Source organism: Panicum virgatum, chromosome 9K, assembly GCF_016808335.1.
Source record: "Panicum virgatum strain AP13 chromosome 9K, P.virgatum_v5, whole genome shotgun sequence".
NCBI lineage: Eukaryota > Viridiplantae > Streptophyta > Magnoliopsida > Poales > Poaceae > Panicum > Panicum virgatum.
Window position 1 is genome coordinate 64,500,162 of NC_053144.1, and position 24,484 is coordinate 64,524,645.

General features: G+C 46.7%; 4 protein-coding genes across 6 annotated transcripts; 2 read left to right on the forward strand and 2 right to left on the reverse strand.

Moving 5' to 3' along the window:
• Nucleotides 1–144: 144 nt before the first annotated feature.
• Nucleotides 145–2,794, reverse strand: LOC120647003 (N-acetyltransferase 9-like protein). Its single transcript, XM_039923593.1, has 7 exons — nt 2,486–2,794; nt 2,315–2,386; nt 1,537–1,624; nt 861–993; nt 749–787; nt 523–534; nt 145–402 (listed from the first exon to the last, which is right to left on the reverse strand). The coding sequence occupies exons 1-7, from the start codon at nt 2,727–2,729 to the stop codon at nt 364–366; spliced, it is 627 nt and encodes a 208-aa protein (XP_039779527.1). The 5' UTR covers nt 2,730–2,794; the 3' UTR covers nt 145–363.
• A 1,336-nt stretch (nt 2,795–4,130) lies between these two features.
• On the forward strand, nt 4,131–5,955 carry LOC120647005 (cytochrome b561 and DOMON domain-containing protein At2g04850-like). The gene has a single exon (XM_039923596.1). It carries the CDS (start codon nt 4,402–4,404, stop codon nt 5,623–5,625), a length of 1,224 nt encoding a protein of 407 aa, XP_039779530.1. The 5' UTR covers nt 4,131–4,401; the 3' UTR covers nt 5,626–5,955.
• A 7,111-nt stretch (nt 5,956–13,066) lies between these two features.
• On the forward strand, nt 13,067–15,821 carry LOC120647006. 2 transcript variants are annotated; one of them, XM_039923597.1, is made up of 2 exons: nt 13,067–13,224; nt 14,209–15,821. In XM_039923597.1, the coding sequence occupies exon 2, from the start codon at nt 14,231–14,233 to the stop codon at nt 15,545–15,547; it is 1,317 nt and encodes a 438-aa protein (XP_039779531.1). In that variant the 5' UTR covers nt 13,067–13,224; nt 14,209–14,230; the 3' UTR covers nt 15,548–15,821. The 2 variants fall into 2 exon arrangements, with proteins under 2 accessions (XP_039779531.1, XP_039779532.1); XM_039923598.1 differs by having other exon boundaries at nt 13,078–13,224; nt 14,214–15,821.
• Nucleotides 15,822–18,298: 2,477 nt separating this feature from the next.
• LOC120647007 (polyamine oxidase 7-like) lies at nt 18,299–23,261 on the reverse strand. 2 transcript variants are annotated; one of them, XM_039923600.1, is made up of 9 exons: nt 23,042–23,261; nt 22,638–22,890; nt 21,702–21,851; nt 21,238–21,493; nt 19,673–19,816; nt 19,127–19,534; nt 18,894–18,975; nt 18,679–18,767; nt 18,299–18,543 (listed from the first exon to the last, which is right to left on the reverse strand). In XM_039923600.1, exons 1-9 carry the CDS (start codon nt 23,157–23,159, stop codon nt 18,535–18,537), a joined length of 1,509 nt encoding a protein of 502 aa, XP_039779534.1. In that variant the 5' UTR covers nt 23,160–23,261; the 3' UTR covers nt 18,299–18,534. The 2 variants fall into 2 exon arrangements, with proteins under 2 accessions (XP_039779534.1, XP_039779533.1); XM_039923599.1 differs by having other exon boundaries at nt 18,655–18,767.
• Between the last annotated feature and the right edge of the window lie 1,223 nt (nt 23,262–24,484).

Sequence of the window (24,484 nt, forward strand, 5' to 3'; positions counted from 1 at the left end):
TGCTCGTCAGGCGTTTGAGGTTTCTTATAAAAAAATAAAAAAAAGATTGAGGTTAACACTTAACAGCTAAGGAGATCGATCCCACAGCTGAGGATAACATGTGCACAAGCACCAGTCACACCAACTGGTCTATACCCGCAAAAAAAAACACCAACTTGTCTCTCACTCCCTCTTTGAGACAATTTAATCGGTGACCATTACAAAGAAGTAAAAATCAACCCCACCCTGCAGATTAGTGCAGCATGTTCCGTGTTACCATGATGTCAATCCTAAATTCGAGCTAGCAATGGTTTTACACAATCAACTACGATTCTGTGTATCCAGTATTTATACGGGATCAGCCAGAGTACAGACAAACAGTAGTCAGCTTCTTGTGCCAACGCACGGAATTAGATCCGCCTTCTGCTCCATGAAAACCCATCAGATATAACGACGATTAGATGACAACAGCTTGGGCCACATGATATGTTACCAATCTCCTACGGTTAGAGGAAATCTCAACGGGAGTTCATGAGCGGGCACCTCCAGAGTCACCTAAGAGAAAGAGAGTGAGTTTTGACTGATTGCTCTTATTCAAGATGGGTTTGAAGTAATTTGTGCTATTTCAGTGGACCAATCTACTTTTTTGACTCGCTTAGACACAGGGGGTACATCACTGTTGATGTGTTGTGATGTAGTTTAGCAGAAACGTTCTCTGTAATGCATACAAGCTCTTTGCAAAAGTGAGATAAAGTATCACAATTCATACCTCCTTAAACACTGCACTGTGTGAAGCATCCTTGAAGCCCTGTATCCAAACCAAATAAATATATAAGCAAACTAGAGAACAAACAAGAATATGAGAAAAGAGAGATGCTAACCAACTTTCTGAAGAGCTTAAGGGATGCCATATTTGATTCACTAATTTTTGCTCTGAATGTGGCAATTCCATATTTCTCTACTGCAAATGCCATCATCAGTAATATCGCTTCTTGACCAATTCCCTTCCCACGGCTGCGACAACGAAAAGTGGATAGGTTAGTTAGCGCGACCAGATTGTATCACTATGCCGTGCCAAATTGGCCATTCTGTTCTCATTCAGCATCTACTTTACTTTCATGTGACATGTAATTATTGCTTCAACTACTCTGTCCCTACATAAAAACAAGATCATGCCAGAAGTTTTCAGGACCAGGTGCCCTGGAGAAAGAGGTACAGAACAAATTCACATGCTAAGTAGCGTTTGTCTCTCTTGCAGTACAAAATGAGTTACCTAGCGATAACATAATTCCGCTGGATTATCACATTGTCGCAGATTAGCAAACTATGATGTGACACACTATACAGATCTGGAAGTGAAGCAACCGACAACTGAAAGTAAAAGGACTTGCAACTATTTGTTTGATCTCTCAAAAAATTACTCAGGTCATAAGTAACCAAGTATGTCCACATTACTCTGAGCCAAGTAAAAATGTATAAATGCAACTGGCTACAGAACAGAACTGTGTAAAAAGGATGGTAAAAATAGTGTCATGATCAGTATTAAAGAGAAGGTACCTCTTATGTTCAGCTATCATAATCTCTATTTCTGCAAGCTGCATATCATCAGGGTCATTCATATATATGTTCACATCACCAACCATAGCTGCAGTGGATAAGGTAGAAATGAATGCTAGCAAGAAAAGAAAGCTATTGGCAAACAAAACCAGAATACTAAGAACAAACAGAATATAGAAGTCGAAAAGTTCCAGTGAACTAATAAACCAAACCAAGCAGAAACTAGTATGGTCATTCTACTAGATACAGTGCACACTACTATGCTCTTGGAAAAACATTGCTTGAACAAAACAATCTACCTCTTGGATATTGTTGACACATACTACCATATTTTGATGTTGGGACCAAAATAAATAAAGATGGTCATGTGATTATTAAGGGGGGAAAACAGTATCATTAGCATAGCTATTGTGTCTGACAAATATTTTAAGGAACAGATGAACAATCATTTAAGCAAAACAATGGATGAAAATTTGCATAAGATTTTTAGTCAAACCCTCTGTAATTCACTAGGGTTGTACTCTGCTGATTGAAGATGCATACGTTTGCCTGTGTGATTGTACAGAGAACAAGGGTACTAAATTAGCAAGATCTTATAGGTCATATATTTCTGAACATCCTACTGGCAGCAACCGAGACACGGTTTTCAGGATTCCTTACGAAATTAACGAAAGTAAAATCAAGTCAACATAATCTGTCCTCCCCATTCATCATGATCAAACAGTTAGCTAAACAAGCCGAGGGCTAACAAGGTAATGGGCGGAACAGGGGAATGAACCTTCAGTGTGCGGATTGCCGGGTGCGAACTCTCCCCGAATCAACTCCTTGTCCAACACTATGAATGTATGCTCTGCGGACAAACAGGCAAGCAAAAAGGGAATTAATCGAATCAAACAGAACGCCTCAAATCAAATCGAGGAAAACCGGGAGGAGGGATGCGGTGCGAAACTGAGGGGATCGAGGGTCCATGAGCGGTGCACGTCGAACTCTTGGTCGAGGGAGAGGGGCTCCGACGCGGTGGCCTCCAGCAGCGCCGGGTCCTGCATCCATTCGTGGTACCGCGGCACGTGCTCCCGCAGGTAGGGCACCAGCACCGCACGCTTACCTAGCACGTACCAGCTACCCTTTCCGCCGCTCCCGACCTCTGCTTCTACGCCGGCGGCGGCTGCCGGTGCCGCCTCGGGCACCTCCATTGCAGCACGGATTCGGCAGTGACGTCAGCTGACAGTGACCTAAAAGGAATACACTGGAAATACGCGGACTCCCTTTGAAGGCGGTTTTATTTTTGCACTGAACGCTTTTTTTGAGAGTACGTGTTTACAAGCCAAAGACGTATTCTGAAAGAACTTCCTGCTCTGCAGCTGGATGGATGCGCAGTTGCGTGCCGCCTGTTGCCCTGCTCTGCTATGTTCTGGAGCTGTTCACAGCGACTGAACTGAGGGATTGCAGGCAGACAGTTGCTCATTTTCTTAGATGATGGAAAATATTCTGGCCTTTGTTTGTTTGAACGCACTCAACCTATTGCAAAAGTTGCAGCACCAAGGTGATTTCATCACGCATCTATGATGAGACGAGAAAAACACCTCGTTTGATGAGCGACATTACTCCCCTTCACCCAATCATCCCAAGTAGTTGCTCATGTGAATCAGCAGAGGGAGCATGACATTGGTAGGCAGGGGCGGAGCTACGTTGTAAAAACTCAATGTTAACCATTAAATTTCCACCTTATAAATTAGATAGCTAGCAGCAGAACAATGGACACGGCACCCTCTCGACTCAGCTCTAGCTTCGCCCCTATTGGTAGGTTAGGTCCATGAGCAACAGTTTTTCTATCTTGATTTGTCTTTCCATCTCATGCAGATTAACAAACGAGTGACGCCTTGTCCAGAAATCAGAAGTCATGCTTATCGTCACAGTTTTATTGGCCAAGCAGAAATATACTGTAACTAAGTTCGTCAGACAAATGTGATTACTGTCCCAAAAGGTTATCTGACGGCGTCTGTGACAATGCACTAATCCTTAAAGTTAAAGTAGGCTTGCTTTTTCCCGGGAACGTGGATCGAATTTGATACTCGACGCGCCCATGCTACTTTCTTCACGAATTCAGCTCTTTCGAACCGAAATCCCACGATCTCGCAGCCGTGCCTTTGAAGCCATTCACAATGACATGGGCCATCATCATCATCATAGCAGCAGGCACCACGCATGGCTTAAAAGCCCCAAGCTGGAAACAAATATTCTCCAAATCCATCACATCGCATCGCATCCCCTTACCACATTGCGAGCGAGAGCCCACTCTATTGCGCTCACCAAACATTCCATCTCGCATTCAGTTAACCTTAACGAGTTCACGCACTGAATGATCACTCTATTGCACCCAAAAAGCATAGCAAGCGTATATTGATGATTATAGCATTCCTGATTTCATGTATAATTTGTTATTGTACATCCCAAAGATTGTATAAAAAAATTATTAGTAGAAGGAACATTATACACTGTTCTGTAGGCCAGTGCGACCACCACTTCAATTTGCACCTACTAATCCGACTAGACAAGAGCTCGGAGCAAAGGATGGGGGCCAAGCTAGGGTCGGCACCACACAGATCCAGATCACAGTCGACAGGCCGAGCATGTAGCCTTCTTTTTGGAGCCTTTCGTCTCTTGCCTTCAAAGCTAAGTACCCATCGAAACAAAGGCGACCAACGAACGCACATCCTCAGGGCCATCATCACACTCGCACCCCCGAAACGCCCCACTAAAATCCCACTTACGCGCGCAGCGCAAACAAAGCCGAACAAACTAAGCACGCGCCACGCACCTCACTGCAAACTAGCTAGCAGGTGGCCGCGGGCGGCTGAGCTTGCAATGTGGCAGCAGGCGCGAGGCTTGCTGCTCGTGGCGGTGGCCGTCGCCTCCGTCGTTCCCGACGGAGCCGGGGCGGTGGCGGCCGGGCGGTGCACGACGTCGACGCCCGTGAAGGCGTACGACAAGTGCATCGCCCTGCCGACGCAGGGCGCGGCGCTGGCGTGGACCTACGACGCGCGGAACGCGACGCTGGACGCGGCGTTCACGGGCTCCTTCATCTCGCCGTCGGGGTGGGTGGCCTGGGGCGTGAACGCGGACGCGCCGGCCATGACCGGGGCGCGCGTGCTCGCCGCCTTCTCCGACCCGTCCACGGGAGCGCTCCTGGCGCTCCCGTTCGTCCTCTCCCAGGACGTCAAGCTCCAGGCGTCGCCGCTCGTGTCCCGGCCGCTGGACATCCCGCTGCTGGCGTCCTCGGCGTCGCTCCTCGCCCCCGCGCGCACCGTCCGCGACGGCGCCAGGGTGACCATCGCCGCCACCATCCGGCTGTCCCCGAACCGCACCAGGGTCCACTTGGTGTGGAACCGGGGGCTCTACGTGCAGGGCTACTCCCCGACCATCCACCCCACCGACGCCTCCGACCTCGCGTCGCACGCCACCGTGGACATCCTCACCACCGCCACCGAGGCCTCGCCCATAGCCTCGACCGCGCTGCAGTGGCTGCACGGCTCCCTGAACGCGCTCTCCTGGGGCCTGCTCCTCCCGGTGGGCGCGGCGGTGGCGCGGTACCTGCGGCCGTGCGCGTCCACGGGGCCCGCGTGGTTCTACGCGCACGCGGCGATCCAGGCTACGGGGTACACCATGGGCGCCGCCGGGTTCACGCTGGGGCTGGTGATGGGGGCCGCGTCGCCGGGCGTGACGTACAAGCTGCACCGCGGGCTGGGCATCGCGGCGGCGACGGCGGGGAGCCTGCAGACGCTGGCCGTGTTCTTCCGGCCCAAGACCACGAACCGGTACCGCAAGTACTGGAAGTCGTACCACCACCTGGTGGGGTACGGGTGCGTGGTGGTCGGGGTGGTGAACGTGTTCCAGGGCTTCGAGGTCATGGGGCTCGGCGCCTCCTACTGGAAGCTCGGCTACTGCCTGGCGCTCGCCACGCTGATCGGCGCCTGCGTGGCGCTGGAGGTGAACGCGTGGGTGGTCTTCTGCCGCAGGCAGCAGGAGGAGAAGCTCATGAGGAGGGAGGTGGAGGACGTCGTCGTCAAGGACAGGGCGGGTGCGTTCTAGTGCTCGCTTCTGCTGCCTCCGCTGGCAGGCAACTGTGGCTGACGGCCTGACGGGAGGTCGGGGCCGGCGAGAGCGATGCCTCGAGGATGCACGGTGGGTGCATTCACTGGCAAGACAAATGGCGAGCCGTGCTCTGTTTTGTCGCAACGCATGATACGAGTTTCTTTTCCTGTCCTTTCTCTCTCTATATATACAGTAGAAATTCTTGTATAAGTTACGCATTTGACTTGCAATTACCCAACGAAATCTATGGTTTGTAGGAGATAGCGGTTTTCTGTAGAAAAACATGTTGAGCATCACAAGTAAACAAGAGGACTCTGTGTTTCAACATTCAACTGTCGAAGCAGTCAACCCTAAAATGAAATGGGCCGGCGGCGGGCGTAACACTTCAACTGGGCCTCGGCCCACATTATATGGCCCACGACTTGGCCTCCTGGCGTCCTTCTTTCCGGCCGTCGATTCTATATATCTTCTGCAAGATTTTTTTTCCTCGCCTTCCATTATTTGAGATTCGTGCGACAAGCTAACACCGTTGGATCCTCTCCACCCACAACCCCTCCCATGCCTCCTCCTCCATTCCCGTCGTCGCCCCGCCGCCGCTGGCCCCGCACGCCTGCCCCTGGAGCTTCGCTGCGCACCGCCGCCTTGCGCGGGCGTACTCCGCCGCCGTGCCCGCCGCCGCCCATGGCCTCGCCGTGCGCTGCTTCTAGCCCCGCCCATCCGAACGCTCCGCCGCCGCCCCTGCCGTCCTCGACGCGCGCTGCTGGCGTGCCGCGAGCGCCCCTGCGCTGCCGCTCTCCGCCGCCAGCCCCGCTCGCCACGGCTCCTTCCCCATGCGGCCATGCCCTTCCCCATCCGCCATCCAGTTTGAAAAAATGTTGATCTAGGTTTTTATAAATGTTGAATGTATTCTCTTAAGATGTTGAAATAGTTTATTAAAAATGTTGAAACTAGTATTTTTTTCAACAAGTTGATGTATGTATTTTTGAAAAATGTTTAATCTACTGTTTCTAATTGTTGATCAATTTTTCATAAAATGTTGAATTTAATTTTTTTAATTGATGAATTTAAATCTATTGTTAATAGATTTTTAGTGGGCTTTATAGATGTATAGTTTATTCATCTTCCACATGATGTATAGAAGGCCCCTTCCGGCAGCTTCGGATCAGCCAGCGGTGACCTGACTAGTGTCTGCATCCCGTGGTGCCCTACCGTCTCCACCGGCCACCGCATGGGGACCTCTCCCAGTATGATTGGATCGCACGGATCTTGCTACGTAGTTGAATCAGGACGGTCCTGTCCGGGCTTCATCTGAATCGACGGCTGGTTGCATGTTAAGTATTTTCTCCATTCTAAATTATAATCCGTTTAATTTTTCTAATTTTAAATTTGACCATTTATCTTATTCGATTTTTTTATTTTACAAAATAACACTTCTTTTATTGTGTCTTACTTTATTAATAAAAGTTGTTCAAGAATGATTTAAATATAATTATATTTGCATAAATATTTTAAATAAAATTAGTAGTGCAACTTATAGTTAAAAATCAAATAAATTATAATTTGTAAAGAAGAGAATACGTGCAAGCAAGAGAGACAGGGAAGGAGTGAACTAGCTTGTTTCATCCTGGTCAATTTGTAACGTCAACTTGTGAAAACGAAGAGCAGGGCGAAAATGGAAGATAGTAACGGCATCTATCTTATAGGGAGCTTAACACAAACAACAAAGATGCTGAAATTACAGTCGCAGCAGGCGTGGACCAGCGCACAAGAACAAAGGAAAAGGATACGACGGAGCTTTCGTTGATCGCAGCTTGTTTGTGGGTCGGCTAAAATTATTGAAGGTTTATTTTCAAAAAAAAAATTTGAAGGTCCTGCCTTGCTTCATCTAGATGATGGAGATGCCCTTGTCCGCTGATGTGTGCGCTTACCTGGGCTAACCTACCAGCTAGGGATCGAGTCCGTTGGTCAGCAGCACTTGGACTGAACCACTGACCGTGTTCACACGGTGAGTTGGACAGGAACGAAAGCACTTTTCCCACAACTTTTGTCAAAGTTTTTCTCATTGAAAATGGAAAGAGAAAACATCATGTGAAATGCGTATTATTTTTTGAAGGGACAAGAGGGGCTGAAATGCGTATTATTAGGGGTGCCTTGCTTGCAAGAGCTTACTTTAAACCATATCGCATCAAATATTTTGATTCCAATTAAAAAGACTAAAATAAGTTTATTATAACACCAATTGTATAAGCTTAGGACTTATTCACGAGACGATCTACTAAACTTAATTAATCCATGAGTAGCACATATTAATGTAGCACCATATTAACTAATTATGTGTGACATCCCGAAAAAAAAATCCACCAAAATAAACCACAAGCTAAAAATATATTTTTAAAAAAATTCTTTTCATCGTTGAGCTCAAAAACCCTCCTAAAACCTGAACCCTAACTCCCGAAAACCTTTCCCATGTCCCGACACCCGGATCCACTCTCCATTCCGTCCCTCTGTTCCCCTCGATCCGCGCGCGCCACTTCCCGCCAAAGCTGCGGCACGCGGACGCGACCGCTGCGCGTGCTCGACCGGCGTCGTGGTCGCCGCCGAAAGGTTCGCCGCGAATCTCTCTCTTTTCCCTCTCTCTCCCCTTTTTTCTTTTTCTTTTTCTTCTCTTTTCTCTTTTTCCATTTTCCTTTCTCCATTTTCTTCTTTCCTCCTCCTCCCTTCCTCTCCTCCCTCCTCCCCCGAGCACTGCTCAACCCGCGCCGCCCCCATCCTCCATGCTCGCCTCAGCCGCCTGCCCCTGCACGCATGCCCCACCCGGCCGGCCCACGCACACGCGCACGTGCACCGCCGCCTGCCGCCCTCTGCCTCGCCGCAAAGGCCGCCGCCGCGCGCACGAGCTCGCCGCTCCGCCCGGCGCCGCCCGCGCGCACGCGCTCGCGCACCCGCTCCCCTGCTCGGCCCACGTGCGCGCTCTGCCCCGACCGACCCCACGCGCGGCACGCGTGTGCCTGCTGCCCACGCGCTCGCCTGCTGCTGCTTGCGCGCACCCCCCGCCACGCGCACACGCGATGCACCGAACGCGCCGCGCCGGCCGCTCGCCGCCGACTCGTCCCGTCGATGTACCGCATGCGCACAGGCCCGGGCGCATCACGCGTTCCACGCGGCCGCGCCGCTCGCCGTGCCGTCCGTCGACCAGAGCATCGCCACCGCCGCCCTGTGCTCGCCTGGCCGACTCGCCGCCCGCGCCACCGTACGAGCACTGCACGCTCACAACGCCGCCGCCTCGATGCTCGAGCCGCGCACGGCGACAAGTAACAGCAGCAGCGGGTCCTCTCCTCCACGTGCACGACGACACCCTCGGCGCTCACGCCGCTCCACGACGGCCGAGCCGGTTCCAGCGCCATTAAGGCCGGCCGTGAAGCTCGCCGAGCCGCCACCAACACGGCCACCGCCAACCGCCTTACCTCGCCCTTAAATAGACCCCCCCACGCCGCGTTCCGCCATCACCACGACCTCCACCGCCATCCCTAGCTCCCTCCCCGAGCTCTCAGTGCCGCCACCGCCGCCATAGCCGCCGAGCACGCCGGCCACCGCGGAGCCGTCTCCTCGTGCTGCCTCTGCCCAGGGGTAAGAGGTGCAGTAGAACCTCCTCGCCTCCCTCTCACTCTCCCTCCTCACCTTGGCCGCCGTCGAGCCCCACCGCGGCGCCACCATGGCCGCCGCCGCCTGCTGACCGCCGCCGCCATGAATCCCCGCCCTGCGGGCCTCCTTTCGCCAAATCGAGGGGGGTCGACCCCTTGGGCCTCTCTCTCCCTTTTCCCTCACCCCAGAGCCGCTCCCTGGTCCAGACCGCCGGCCCAGGGCCGCCGCCGGCGACGCGCCGCCCCCTCCCCTGTTTTCTAGCGTGGGGAGGGAAAAGAGAAGGGCTTTTTGCCCAGAAACTCCCCACCTTCCCTCTAATTACTAAAGAACCCCTCCCTTTATAACCTTTTTTTCCAAAAAGATCCTTCATGTTTTCCCTTTTTACAAACAAACCCTCCCACCTTATATAATTAATTTTAAATAAACCCCTACGCCTTTTCAGTGTGTCCCGGATATTTCTAGAAATTACGATCAAGCCCTTCCACTCTTAGAAATAATTACAAACAGGTCCCTGACCCATTATTTAACCCTTAAATCTTTATATAACCTATCATTTCATGCGCCAAACGACCTCGGATCAACCTAAAACTTTACCACACCTCTCATAACATAGTTTTGATCATGCCATTAGGAAACCACCCAAAAATATTACTCCGAACTCCATATCCTAATTATTTCCGATTCGAGCTCAACGATAAAACTTTTGTTTCTGTTTCTTGATTGTGTGCATGTTTGTACGCGTCGTAGATCACGGTGCGAACGAGGAGGAACCCGTCGACGAGCAGTACTACGAGCAGGTGAACGAGGACCAGTTACGCGACCCCGAGCCCGAAGGACAGCACCTCGATCAGGACTTCCCGGAAGGCTTCGAAGACGGCAAGTTCAATCCCACCCTATGATGCATGCTTTTGTCCTAGTTTTTATAAACACAACCTATTGGCCTGTTTTACAAAATTGCATATATTTTGCTTGCTGAAAACACGGTTGGATAGCCACCCCTTGATTTGTTATAACCATTCCTTGACCACCTAGATTAATGTCTGATTTTATTTGGACGTTAATCGTTGTTAGAACGCTTAGGATCTTATACACAATACAACTTGTTTTTATAAAGAAAAGGTGTGCGTGTGTGGGAAGGGATAAAAGTGGATTTTCGAAAGATGAGTCTAGACCGGATGGATGGCATTTCTGTGTGATTTGCCGTTTGGTGTGCTCGTGCCTGTGTGGCAGGGCAAGGAAGGAAGATATCCATCTTGTCACAACTAAGGACCGAGTTGGTGTGACATCTCACCTAACTCCACTATCGTGCAAACCACTCGACCGTTGTATGGGCAACGGCTTAGCATAAATCCCACTAGTTAGTCTAATAGCCATCAGGAGAGCTGAGAGCAACGTGTGACTAAGGAGAAGGGATAAGCTCTATGTGACTTATGCCCCGGTTAAACCTAGGTGAAAGATCGATGACCCCTTGGTGCATCCCGTGATGGCTAGTCAGGTCTAGCTAAGGTGGGTAATGGCTTTGTTGGGATCTACACCGACACTAAGGTGATCGAGTTGCGGTACCCCGCTTGTAGGTAAAGTTGCACACCTCTGCAAAGTTAAGAATCTATTCGAATAGCCGTGCCCACAGTACTGGGCGAGTTACGGTGTGGTCACATAACTAGTGTTTCTTCTGGGAATGGATGGGTTGGTGTGATTTGTTTTGGAAAGTGTCCGGCAAGTGTGCCGTGTGCTACAGCGGATGAGGAATCCGGTAGCAGTTTAAAACTTGGATCATGTATGGATCAACACTACGTGTTACTCGGTACAAGACAACTGGTTTTGGAAATGCTTTCTTTCAAATGAACCCATGCATAAAAATGTTGCTTTCCGCAAATTAAACCCTAGCCTTATCCTTGATTTATCCTATGCATGATATTCTGTTTATACCCCCTCCGTGGGTGTGGTTGGACTTGCTGAGTACGTTTGTACTCACCCCATTCTTAATTTTTACAGAGGAAGACCCAGACTTCGTTCCAGAGGACGTTGAGTAGGGTACCGTCCTGCACCCAGCCTTGCCTGTGGATTAGGGTCACCCGCAGGAGATACCGCATGGCGCAAGACTCTGATGACCCCCTTTTTATAATTAATATCGTTGTGTGGGTGTGGGTTGTAATCCTCGCGATAGTGACGCTTCTCTGCTCACTACCGCGTAGAGTTGTACGGTAATGAACCATCTGATGTAATAAGTGTGTCATCAGCCTCCTGTGACTGATGTTTGTATCACATTTAAGTCTTCTCTTATGAGGGGACGCTTCATTATGCTTAATAGATTCGTCTCGCAAAAAAACCTTGGTGTTATGATTTTTTATCATTAGTCTATATCTTTTAGCCAGATTACACAATACAACTCAAACACTCACAACGTACGCAGACCCTACCCTATGAGTATCTTCGAAAATTGAGCCGAAAAATCTCTAAAATTGACGAAGTCATCACAGACTCTTCGGTGTCGACGAGAACGTCGTCTACCACCGAAAGCACAACGTTGTTAAATTCTAGAATATTCGCTTTCACTGGAAGTCGAACTCACGATGAGATGCTACCTAGATTATGTTTACTACTTCTAATTAGCATCTAAACATATGATTGTCTTTTAATATCTTTGGCTTGCCAGCGAAGTAGCTCTTGATTTCGGAATAAAAAAATAGTGAGAACCGGGCACTCCAACAGCTACATAGCCTTTTTTTTTTGGCACAGTGCGGATGATCCAGCCGCACTTTAATTTGTTCGGCACGAGCGGGATCTAGAAGTTCCTTTTGTCGAGATAAAACGCTTTGGTGGAGACTGGAGTGTGGTGTAAAGTTGGCGCCACTATGTTGAAAAAAAACTGAAATCAACTCGACGGCTAACCTTTGATTTCTATTTCTGCAACTGCATGCAGTAAGGCTAAAAAAGACATGTGGATAACTTTTGAAAGCATCCATTCCGGTCTATCTTCACTGACGAGTGACGACTGACAGAACATGAAGAAATTTCGACTGATTGCCCTTTCTAGTGGTCTTTGCGTTGAGACGTTGACCAAATTATGTCGCTGGGTCAACGTCTTGTGGGCGTTTTCTTTTTTTCTTTTTTTGTTTGTTTTAGACAGAAGTGTGTTTTCTTTTTCGGCCCGCACAATGGTACTAGAGCTTACAAAAAAAAAGGGAAAAAAAGAAGACAAAACGGCATAGTGTCACGTGGAGTAGTCGCTGGTTTGTCATTTCGCTGCAAAGCAGTTACACTGGTTTGTCATTTCGCTGCAAAGCAGTAGCACTGGTGGTGGTTAATTTACGACTAAAACTAACGCTGTGTTTAGTTCCGTGAAAAATTTCCAAATTTTTTTACTGACGCACATCACATCGAATTTTATAATACATACATGGAGTATTAAATATAGTTAAAAAAATATAACTAATTGCACAGTTTGGTTGTAAATGACGAGACAAATCTTTTGAGACTAATTACTCTATAGTTGGACAATAATTGCCAAATAAAATCGAAACGTGCTACAACAACTTTTTCGTAAACTTTTCGCGAACTAAACACACCCTGAGCATTTTTTACTGAACACCGTCCCTGCCGAGGTAACTTTCTTCTTCAACAATGTGCGCGGTCGTAGTCTCAGAGACTTCGCCGTTGGAATTCTGCAGCAGAAGAAAGAACCCCGTCGTCCGGTTCTACTTCTATGAGGCTCTTTTCCATTGCACTACCAATTCCGGACACTTTTTTACACAAAGCTTCAATTATGACATGACCACCAAGTTTGTGGAAACAACGATGGCCTCTCTGCAAAAAGCAGCGCTCCTTTTTTATATTTGGCCTTACCCCTCCCCCCGTTCCTGCCTCGCGCACCCAACAGCGAACACTTCCCCACGAAATCCTGCAGCAGCGGCGGGTAACTCTGTTCACACTCGTCAATCGCCGGCGAAGAAGGTAATTACCGCCATTCTCCCCGTTATTTTGCATTACGGAGTTTCTAATCCCTCAAGTTCGACACCAGTATCTGTTCCTAGGCCAGACGATTCCTCACGCCCCGCGTTAGTTACCGCTGTGTTCTGATTTGGGGGTTCCGGATCTCTCCTCCCGCCTGTTTAGCCAAATCCCCAAATTTCTCCAAGAAGAGGCGCTAGGAGGATTCCTTTCCGTTACAGATAGGGTTTTTGATAAGCGCAGGAGGTCAAGAATCTCTGTTCTTTGTTGGCTGAATCGAGTATGTAATTCCACTATGTGCCTGGCTATTTATATCCCACGCCAATGTTCTTGCTGTCATTTCGCTTTCACGCTTTGCCGGCGAATTATCAAATTATGTCTTTGATTCGAGTATTTGGGCTGGGCAGTGGGTTCCTGATGGATATACCAAAAACCAAATGCAATCGCTTTCTGTGCTTCTATGGAAGTTTCAAATCGTCCAGGCTCTTGCTGTTGCGGCGAATACTGGTTCTGTTTTGCCCGCCCCCCCCCCCCCCCCCCCCCCCCCCCGGTTTGTTCCTCATATTCACATGCTCGCATACTGTTTCCCCGTTACCTTTGTAACACCAGAAGTTTCGTCTTTTGCTGCAGTTGGAGATCTTTAAGCTCAAATTCCTTCATATCTGAACCCAAATTTACATTCCACCGGAGTAGCCAAGTACCAAGTGCTCTTTTAACCTTTTATCTGCTTCAGTTCTTTAGTAAATTCTAGAAGAAGTAGTAAGCACCTCGCTTTTCAGTTTTACATGCTTACATTTGTTGTGCTGCTGTGAGCCCAAGATTCCTCCACTGTAGGTCCAATCATTTTAGCTACAAGCTATCGATTGAATTTATGAGAATCAGTTTGACTTAGCCTGAACTTTGTACTGTTATTCTTTTACAGGGCTACAATTATTTGTTCACACAGCATTCTTTCTGATTTATCATTATCATTTTTTCTGCGTGTAGTGCAGTACTTACCACACCTGCAATGGCGGATTACCAAACTAGCCTTGTGACTGAGCCACAGTTGCTGAACAACGAGATCATCACTCAGAAGGCCACTAATAACTTTGTTTCTGACACTGCCAGAAAAGACAAATCCATTGGCTACTTGGATGTGTTTGTTCATCAGGCACGCGATATCCACAATGTCTGTATCTACCACAAGCAGGATGTGTATGCAAAGCTGTGCCTTACAAGCAGCCCAGATGTTTCATGCTCAACCAAGGTGATTAACAGTGCTGGGCGCAACCCAGTATTCGATGAAAGCCTACAGCTTGACGTGCAGACTGTGGACGCTTCACTCAAATGTGAGATATGGATGTTAAGCAGAATAAGGAACTACCTGGAGGACCAGCTCCTTGGTTTTGCCCTTGTTCCTCTGGCAGACATCGTAATGGGTAACGGGAAGCTGGTCCAGGAGTTCTCCCTGACATCCACTGACCTGTTCCACACACCAGCTGGTTTTGTGCAGCTGTCCTTGTCATATGCTGGTTGTTCCCCAGATATCATCCTTATGTCATCACCCAATAAATCAGTGTCAAGAGTGGCCGATTCTGGAAATGATTGTGCAGTTCCTTCTCAGATTGAAAAGATCGAGTTTCCAGACCTTAATGTCGTGAAGGAGGATGAGGTTATGGTCTCAAAGTATCTCGAGATGGGGTCTTTGGATTCTGAGAACCCTATAAAACCTGAGAATGGCAAGTTGCTGCATTCTGGAAATGATAACGACATTCCTTCTGAATTAGGAAAGGTCGACTTCCCAGACTCCGAGAATGGCAGGTTGCTGCAGTTCCATGCAGCTGTGCCTGGTACTGCAATCTGTGCAGATAAGCTGGAGGAACATCAGGATGAAAGCCCTCTAAGTTGTGTCTCAACCACAGGTTCCTCCACCGCCCTGTCTGCAACTCGACAATCAGTTTCTGAGACAAGTTCTGAACCTTTAGAGACCACTGTTGGGGCATCTCCAAGACAACGACAGAAGGAGAAAAGCCAAGATGTTACCGATGGTGAGGCTGATTCTTCTGAAGCACCACCCAGGGATGAATTTGTCCAGCCTATGATCAGCATTAATCTTCAGCCAGAGCAGTCAGTTGTCCAACAGGACATAGTTGACATGTACATGAAGAGCATGCAACAGTTCACAGAATCTCTTGCAAAAATGAAGCTTCCGTTGGATGTTGAGAATAGTAGTCCCTCAAATGATGACTGTGACTCCAGTACAATTGAGAAGTCATCCCCATCCCCATCAGCATCCTTGTCAAAGGGTTCTAGGGTCTTTTATGGAAGCAGGGCCTTCTTCTAAGTTTCTGATGCGAAGTAGTGCTAGCTCATCACCTATATATATTGTTCAGGTTTGTCAGGTATTGGCTGGCATGTATTGACATACTTTTCTGTCACCGCAATATACTGCTAGGATTCACTCTTGGTATTGTTCATAGTGTTGTGCTTTGTTAAAAAAGAACAATAATTTCAGAATAATATCCTCTCAGAGTTGTAGATTGACCCTGTGTACTAATATGTGTCGATGATTATAGTAATGATAATGAAATCAGTTCTTTGTCTGGACGGTTGCGTAATTGAATCTATTTCAGAAGGTCCTATGGCTTGCCTGTTTATCATAATTTCTTCTAGCTAATGCCAGGTCCTCATAGGCTCTTGCCAGTTTTATCTTGTCATGAAATGTTTTCTGGGTGAACCATATGCTGCTTCTCAGAAACTGGTGGAGCCACGACCATAGCAGAGCAGCAATGCACTGTCATACTAAACATTCTATTTTCATCAAGAACCTGATGCTCTCTGATGAATTGGTGTTGCTAATATGGAAGCCTCAAACATTTCCCTGTCATTTTACATTGGAACTTTGAACAGACGATGCTAACTGATTACTTGATATCATCATAGTTACTCCCTCCGTTCCAAATTATAGATCGTTTTAGTGTTTCTAGGTGCATGTTTTTGCTATGCACTTAGATATACGTTATATCTAGATACATAATAAAGATTATACATCTAAAAATGTCCAAACGACCTATAATTTAGAAGGGGGAGTACTTGTTTTTAGTAGCTTAATCTCTGGTAGTAAGATTGGATCAGTGATCGAAAGGGTGTAAAAACCGATAAGCTGATGCAGCCGGTGACTGTCTTTTAGTCTGAGGCAACAGCTGATTGGAAACTGCCAGACAATTTGTATTTCTTCACATATTTGTTCTTTCGCTGATGACATGATGTATCTCTTTGTCCAAAGGGGACGCAGTGGCCGCTGTTCTTGTTCGTGCGGGACACGGTGTGCTGGAAAGAAAAGGACAGGCGAACGAGTTTCCCTCCCATCTCTACTGCCCACTGACGCGTTTTTTTTTTTTTTTGAAAGGCCCACCGACGCGAATTGGAACGGGAGATGCTTTCCACCAGCTCTGCTCCCGTATAGCCGCGCTACACTGGCGCTGCCAATTGCAGATAAAAAAATCGAGCGGATCAAAAGCGATCGACAAGATGGCAACTCGTGCGCCGAATCCGCGTGGTTCGTCCAGTTTAGCCTGGAGGTGAGCCCGTTCGAGGGACTTCCTATCTAGGAGTATCTTCCATCCATCTTTAAAACTTAGCCTAATTATTCTGTGTAAATTTCTATAAGTATGTTTCAACATTTTGATATAATTAATCAACATAAATTTAAACAGGTTCAATATTTGATGATCAAAATATTGAAATTGTACATATAAAATGTTAAAATTGGGAGTATGAAATGTTAAATTTGAAATGTTGAACGGCAACGAGGCATTTTCTTCTCCGGCGAGGCGGCGGGGCAGCGACGGCGCGGTAGCGCGGCGCACATCGGCAGCGCAGCGCGTGGGGCGAGGCGTGAGCGGTGCAGCGTTGAGCAGGTGGCGGCGCGGCGCCACAACAGCGGAGCAGGGCAGGCGCAGTGCAGCGGGGCGATGCGCGGGGTTCGTGCGGGGGCAGCGCGGGTGGGTGGCGACGGGGAGCGAAGGCATGAGAGAGAGGAAGAGCTAGGATTTAGAGTAGATATAAGAGTTTTGGTTATTTGTACGAATTTTAAATAGTAGAAGATGTGGAATTTAAAATCTATCAAAAATAAAAAATGTATAGGAATTCGGCTCGTTCGACGGAAGTGTACTGGCGCATGGCCAGGGCCCACATGTGCATGAAATGGAGCTACCCATGGGCCCTTCTGCTTCTGCAGCTACCAATTACACTACGGCCCAAGAAGGCAAGATGAACGGGGGAGTCCGTGGTTATACAAGACTTCCTCCACCCTAGTCTTATCTCTCTTTTTATCGAGAACATTAACCATTCTTTTGCTCTACGAAACAAGCGATGGAAGCGGATGCTAACAGTTAAGGGATAGCTTGATGCAGAAGGTCGTTATCTTTTTAGTCTGAATTATTATATGCATGAGGCAACAGCTGGTGAGAAAATGACAGATAAATTGGATTGCTTGATTATGAATGTTTTTTTTCCTGATGACATAGCAGTTTCAGGTATAATCTCTTTGCCCAAATGACAGTCTAACAGTAGTGATTTGTTAGAGCATGGCTCTTCTCCGCAATGCACACGTTTCTGAACACTTTGTTTATCTGTTCTAAACTTTGTTCAGGTTTAACTGGTTAACTGATTGAGGTGAAACTGTCCAATTCCTCATCAGTCATCACGCATCATTATAGAATGCGATTGATGTGCAGGGACGCGTCTTTAATTTGCGATCGATGCCAATCTCACCTCGTGCCCCCAGACGATAACATCATCTTCCGCGGAGAGCGGTGGGTTCTTCATGGGCCCCAAGAATTCATTGCCATCGCCATCCTCTCTGTCTACCAGTGGAATTTTCTTCAGGGTGTGGGTGTGGTGACTGGTGACCATGATCTTCTGCGGAGCCGTGATTTTTATCATTTGTTTCAGGGGTGGCATAATCATCAGATCCTTGCATGTCGATAGGCCCTCTGATCAGTGACAGTGAGTGATAACGAACCGAAATGATCGCGTATCCAATGCGACGAAACGTGCAGATGGATGCGACAGTGATGTGCAGCCGTTAAGCTAAACCAGTAAACAGGAGCAGAGTGCCTGTGCTTTTATTACGACGGCAGAAAATACATCCGAGAACACAAGACAGAAACGTATGAACCACCGACTGGGAAGCGAATTAAAGCCTGAAAAAAAAGTTTTACTGAAAAAAAAGGCATCATGATTTCATCTCGACGAGTAGCTTATCATTATTCCCTTGATGATCGAGCTGGTGTGGTGTAGCAGGGCACGTCAGCTCATCATGGTCATTCATTTAGCCTGCAGTAGTGAAAAAGTTTTACTGTTAGCCCAGTGGTCTTGGTCCGGTGGTGCTGCCGCGGCACTAGTTAGCTACTAGTTAGCTTCTGATCCTGCTGCCGTCAGTTTTACCTCTGCAATAACCTTCCCGTTTACCTCTGCAGCTTGGTTGTCGTACTTGCCACGGACCTCGTACTCCTCGTTCTTGAAGATGCGGTTGATCAGGATGTCCGCAGAGTCGACACCTGAAAATTAAACAGCTCTCAACGCCGTATGTATAAGCAGCTTATACTACAACTTTGCGTGCATTAGGAAACAATAAAGACATTCTAAAGACCAAGACGAGAGCTAGGACGACAAAGACTCGAGACCTGCAAGGTATGCTCCGTGGACATAGCCGTTGTAGTACTCGCTGGTGTGCTCACCGGTGAAGTAAACCCTCCCAACCGGCGCCTTTTTTATTTTTTGTCAGAACGAACAGAAAAAGAGTAGATAGAAAAAAATCAACACACGGTTAATATATTTAATCATTTGCTGCATGCGTCATCAGGTAATAATAAGAATTAATAACTGAGGTTTGAGGTCGAAAAAAATATATATATACCCTGAGCTGGTCGTATTCGTAGCGGTTGACGCCGATGGGCCAGTTGGAGTAGGAGCCCTTGAAGAATCGGTTGGACCACCAGCGCGGGACGTAGATGTCGGTGGCGTCGGGGACGTCGGCGTCGGGGAACATGTTCCTGAGCACGGCGACGGCCTCCGCCTTGGTGACGCTGTCGGGCTGCTGCTCGATCCGCCGCGACTCGTCGCCGGTGACCGTCACCAGGAGCACGTTGGCGCCCGGGTACTCCCGCTCGAACGACTGCCACATGCCGTAGTAGCCGCGGCGCCGGCTCGCGTACACGAAGAACTGCTTGCCCTCGCCCACGGGCCAGAACCGCCGGGGAAACTTGAGGAAGATCTTGGTGTACACCGCCATGTCGAACCGGTAGATCGCGGCCAGCTTCCAGAACTGCAGGTGCAGGTGCAGGTTTAATTTAATTATTTGCATTGGTTTATTTCATGGAGCTGGATAATATTATTGCATTGATTGATTAAGTAGTCGAAAATCAATTCAGATAATAATTTACAATAAACAACTGGAACTGACAGGCAGCTGGGGCGTGAACTGAATGAGGTCGCTCTGGAGGACGCCCAAGCTGGTGGAGACGACCACGAAGTCCGCGCCGTACGACGAGCCGTCCTCCGTCTTCACCACCACACCTCGGTTGTTGTAGGCGATCTGCCGCACCACCTGCATATATGATCATATCCATCAGTTTTAATTGGGTTTTATATGTGTTGGTTTGTTTGGCTCTACAGAAATATTGTCGTTTTTAAGGACAGATACTCTTATTTTTTGCAAGTAATATATACAAGATTACACACTGATTCTGTACATAAGCTATCTTTCAACAGTCTACTTCCTAGGAGGTGCTTGTGGTGGTATTTTGGTTCTTAGAGAGGGTGGCCAAGGTTTTTTTTTATTTTGACACATGAATGGCAGTCTAGCCTTATGATTGACAGTCATTAGTTTGTATATTTATGTTTCAAACTTTTTTAGGTTGTGTGCCGTTTGGCATAGGTCGGAAAAATTTTAAGTTGTTGTATCACCTTGATGTAACTTCTTCAAATCAATGAAGTTTCTCTTTCCAAAAAAAAGTTTTAATTGGGTAAATAGAAGTTACTTGATTTGTTTGTGTGTACTGGTCTGAGAACCGCATGCAGTGCTTGATTCTGTTTTTAGTTTCTCCTTCATAGCTTTACTAACCATATGAAAAGAGAAAAATCCAGTTTACACCCTTGAAGTATTGAAATTGAAAAATTCTAATCAAACTTAAAAATCAAAACTAATTCATTTAAATATGAAAGTGGTACCAGATTTTTTTCTAAAAAAAGTATCCTATCTATTATTGATCTATTTGAATATTATTTTTTAAAATAATAGACATAACTATAAGCAAACAAATACTAGGAACATGAGAATTTGGACCTGAATAACTAACAAGTAGTAGAGCGCCAATAGATAGGTTACATTTTTAGAAACAATTTGGTGCTAGTTTCATATTTTTTTGTTTTAAAATGAATTAATTATGAAATTTTTAGTTTAAATTTTATATTTTTAAATTAAAAGAAAAGTAAAAAATCACCTTAAGGACCAAACTTGTCCGCTTTCAAAGTTGGGTGGCCTATATTATCCGATTTTGTAATTAAAAATTAAAAATCAGACTTTTGTGATAGTTCAAATGTATAAATTGGACTTTTCCCATACTAAAATGGAAACCTAGCTAGATACCAAGTTGGATGTATGTGTCGCCTCCTGTAACCTAGCTAGGCTGATTATTGCATAAATTTATGATTAGCGGTTGTCTACTTGTCTTTTCTTTTCAGTGTTGCTTGGACCATTTCTTTGTTTTTTTTGTCGATAAAAATTCAATTTTCCTTTTTATATTTATAATAAATTTAAATAATAAATATAGTAATGGTCGTTTTCGACAACGATTTATCGTTCCACGAGGATCAATCTCACAGACATGTACTCATGTACATGTGGCAGGTTCGTTACGTAATTCTGTTTCAGTACTCTAGCTCGTTGTGCTGATCGATCTTTCCTGCGTAATTAATTAATTAATTAATATGCACATATAATAAAAATTACGCGCGCACTGCGTGCACCTTGTTGAGCAGGACCCTGCGGTCGGAGATGGTGCCGTTGGCGTCGGTGGCGAGGTAGGAGCTGCCGATGTAGTGGATGATGGACTCGAACCCCCGCTGGTCGGCGACGAAATGGTTGTCTTCGCCGAAGTCGGCCTCGGTGGGCAGCGGGTGGGTGTTCTGCAGGCTGGTCACGCTCGGCGGCTCCGCGAACTCGTAGTCGTAGATGAAGTAGTCCAGCACCATGTCCACCGGCGTCGCAGGCCCGTTCGGCTGGCTGCACGTACGTACGGCGCCCCATGCATGCATCAAATTAAAATTAAACACGCTGCTCCGATCGACAATTCAATTTGGTTTTTATATATTTTTAATTTAAAATTAAATAAAATTAGAGTCTGATCCTATTAGATTATCTAGGCCTTTAATTACCACCCCTATGCATCATGCAGCATGCATATACATATGCGACCGATCGATCGACGTACTGGTTGAACATCCGTTGCATGGCTAAGATGGAGATGTCGTCGCGGCCGCTGGGGTCCATCATTTTGGTAAGGTTGGTGCCCATGTCGTCCACCTCGTAGGCGCGGTCCATGCGCTGCTGCACGTAGTCCTCGTCGTAGAGGCCACCGCCGCTGGGCAAGGATGAATTAAATTAAAACAGGAAGAATATATAAAACAAACTGACGGTTCAAATAAAATGCATGGTTTGGCAAAAACGGGCATGCATGATATATGCAGAGTGAATCAATTAATACGGATGCATGTTTGCATATAGAATTTTCTTTATTTAATTAAAGAGACCACCGGTATTATTATCATCTGTCCATTCTCGATCGATCTGTTGCGATCAATTAATGCATGTGATAGATTCTGATCAGGCTTGCAGCTTCTTTTCCTTCAACTCCATCCCCTTCAATTAATTTGGCAACTGAACATGCATGGTTCATACTTCATACATAATGTCTGGGTGGGTCAATATTGCACAATACACCATTTGATCGTTCATCGTTCTCCTTTATTTGAGGAAGAACATCGTCCATGGTCATGCATGCATGTTACTGGCCAGCTCATTGGCTGGCCGGCCAAACATTCTTTTTCAGTGATAATAAGAGCTCGACCAGGACCACGCACGGACATATTAATTGTTGGTTCATTCAGTTCGGACAAGATGAAGATCTCTTACTGTTATACTCCATATAGGTGCATCATATGCAAGTTAATTAGGTAAATTAATTAAGCTTTTTTTAGCAAACATTAAATTTTAATTTTCGGCATATATTTAGTTAGTTGTTTTCTTCTCCCTGTAAGTCATGGATAGATGATGATAGATGCCTGCAACGTTAGTTGTTTTAACCATGCATATATTATTCAGCATGCATGCAGCTGCTATATATAGAGTAAGTATATAATTAACGTACTCCTCCTTGTAGACGTTGCCGACGACGCTGTCGAAGTCGGAGTAGAAGTTCCTGAGCTTGAGCGTGGAGTTGACGATGGGCCAGATGGGGTTGAGCTTGTCGCCGCCGACGCCCTCCACCCAGTTGGCCCCGATCTCCACGTTGAGGCCGCCGAAGTTGTGCTTGTGCATCCGCCCGCCCACGCGCTCCGTCGCCTCCAGGATCACCAGGTCCCGGACACCCGACTCCCACAGCCGCTTCCCCGTCGAGATCCCTGCATGCAAGTCAAGTGATCAATGCATGCCCCGCAGTGGCCGCGGCTAGCATCTCTCGATCATGACGACGAACGAAGCCATATGCATCATGAACGAAACACAAGCACGCCGTGCATGGTTGATTAATGATTATTGGTTATACTACTCTACCGGACATGCCGGCGCCGACGATGATGACCCTTGGCCCCTTGGCGTCGGCGAGGGAGGCGTACTGTGCCGCGACCAGAAGCACCGCTGCTGCTAGAGCAATCACGACGGAGGACTTCATTTTAATTTCCTCCCTCTTCTCTCTGTCTCTCAACCGAGACGAAGAGAGTAAGAGACGCGACTATGGTGGCAGGTAGTAGTAGCTCGCGGAGAGTTGCGGCCACTCAGCGTGCGCTTATATACACGCGAGCTATAGCTATAGCGCGGTTGGTAGAATTTTTCTCCAGAAATTTCGATCGAGCGGATAATTATTAATAAAAATGTGTGAATTATGTTGATTTTCGAATACATGTAGGGTCTACATGCTCAACAGAGCTATAAATTTGATCATATCCTACCACTATATAGCATGATGGAGTAGTGGTGGGGAAGAAATCTCAACAACCACACTGAGGAAATTTTCTTGGTGGAGGAAAAAAAAAATCTTGAACGGACATGGAGATAGCTCTCCAGATAACAATTGATGGAGAGCCCTTATACCTCACTGTTCTTGTATGTCGCATGCATGCGAGAGGAAAAAATGACATCGTCACACGAAAATTAGTTTTGAATTTAAACAATTTGTAGTTTTACAACCACACATCCAAATCAAAGTACAGACGTTCATTATAACAAGAACTTCAATACCAGATCTAACAAGAATCAAAACAAGATCTTACTTAAATATATTCCGGCCAGAATAGTGAAGTTACTATATATATTCTTTTTAGAAATTAGTAACTTTGATTCTTACAAAGTAGTCCTGAAGACCTGAAGTTGTCATGTAGGAGTATATCAAAGAATGAGCTAATTTGTAACTTGTGGGTTAGAGAAATCTTTGATGCAAAAACTCTTCTGGATCTTTCATGTTCTTTTCTACAACGTGGATCTTTATCTCTCTCTCTCTCTCTCTCTCTCTCTCTCTCTCTCTCTCTCTCTCTCTCGCGTGACACACGTTGCATGTCTTTTGAGGGTTGTCATCTTGCAATGATTCTGCTTCCTCGATCGTCCATGCATGCCTGTGCAAGGCACAGAAAACAAATCCCCAGCAGAAATCGCTAGGCAAATAGATGGGCTTGTTTGGTTCCCATTCCATCGTCCTAGTACACGATTCCCGATAAGAAAATCTCACATGCATGGAGTACTAAATAAAGTCTATTTGTAAAAAAAAATTTAGGAATGGGTGTAACTTTTCGTGCAAATCTAATGACGATAATTAATTGATGATTGGCTACAATGATGCTACAGTAATCATTCTCTAATCATACGGTCAAAGATCTCATTAGATTCTTCAGGGTTCCTAGCGCAGGGGTTTTGAAGTTGGTTTTGAAAACTGACTTAATTTAATACCTCTAATTAGCAGTCAAAATTGACACAATTTCTAGCATAGCATATATTTGTCAAAGC

Excerpts from the sequence above, each read along its gene's own strand:
- LOC120647003 (XM_039923593.1), bottom strand. The coding sequence starts at position 2,729 with ATGGAGGTGCCCGAGGCGGCACCGGCAGCCGCCGCCGGCGTAGAAGCA. Across the intron at positions 1,625-2,314 it reads CGGCAATCCGCACACTGAAG|CTATGGTTGGTGATGTGAAC; the intron begins GTTCATTCCCCT and ends TATCCACTGCAG. Across the intron at positions 788-860 it reads TTAAGCTCTTCAGAAAGTTG|GGCTTCAAGGATGCTTCACA; the intron begins GTTAGCATCTCT and ends GTTTGGATACAG.
- LOC120647007 (XM_039923599.1), bottom strand. The coding sequence starts at position 23,159 with ATGAAGTCCTCCGTCGTGATTGCTCTAGCAGCAGCGGTGCTTCTGGTC. Across the intron at positions 19,817-21,237 it reads GCAGGGTCCTGCTCAACAAG|GTGGTGCGGCAGATCGCCTA; the intron begins GTGCACGCAGTG and ends TCATATATGCAG. Across the intron at positions 19,535-19,672 it reads AGTTCACGCCCCAGCTGCCT|TTCTGGAAGCTGGCCGCGAT; the intron begins GTCAGTTCCAGT and ends CTGCACCTGCAG.
- LOC120647006 (XM_039923597.1), top strand. The coding sequence starts at position 14,231 with ATGGCGGATTACCAAACTAGCCTTGTGACTGAGCCACAGTTGCTGAAC.
- LOC120647005 (XM_039923596.1), top strand. The coding sequence starts at position 4,402 with ATGTGGCAGCAGGCGCGAGGCTTGCTGCTCGTGGCGGTGGCCGTCGCC.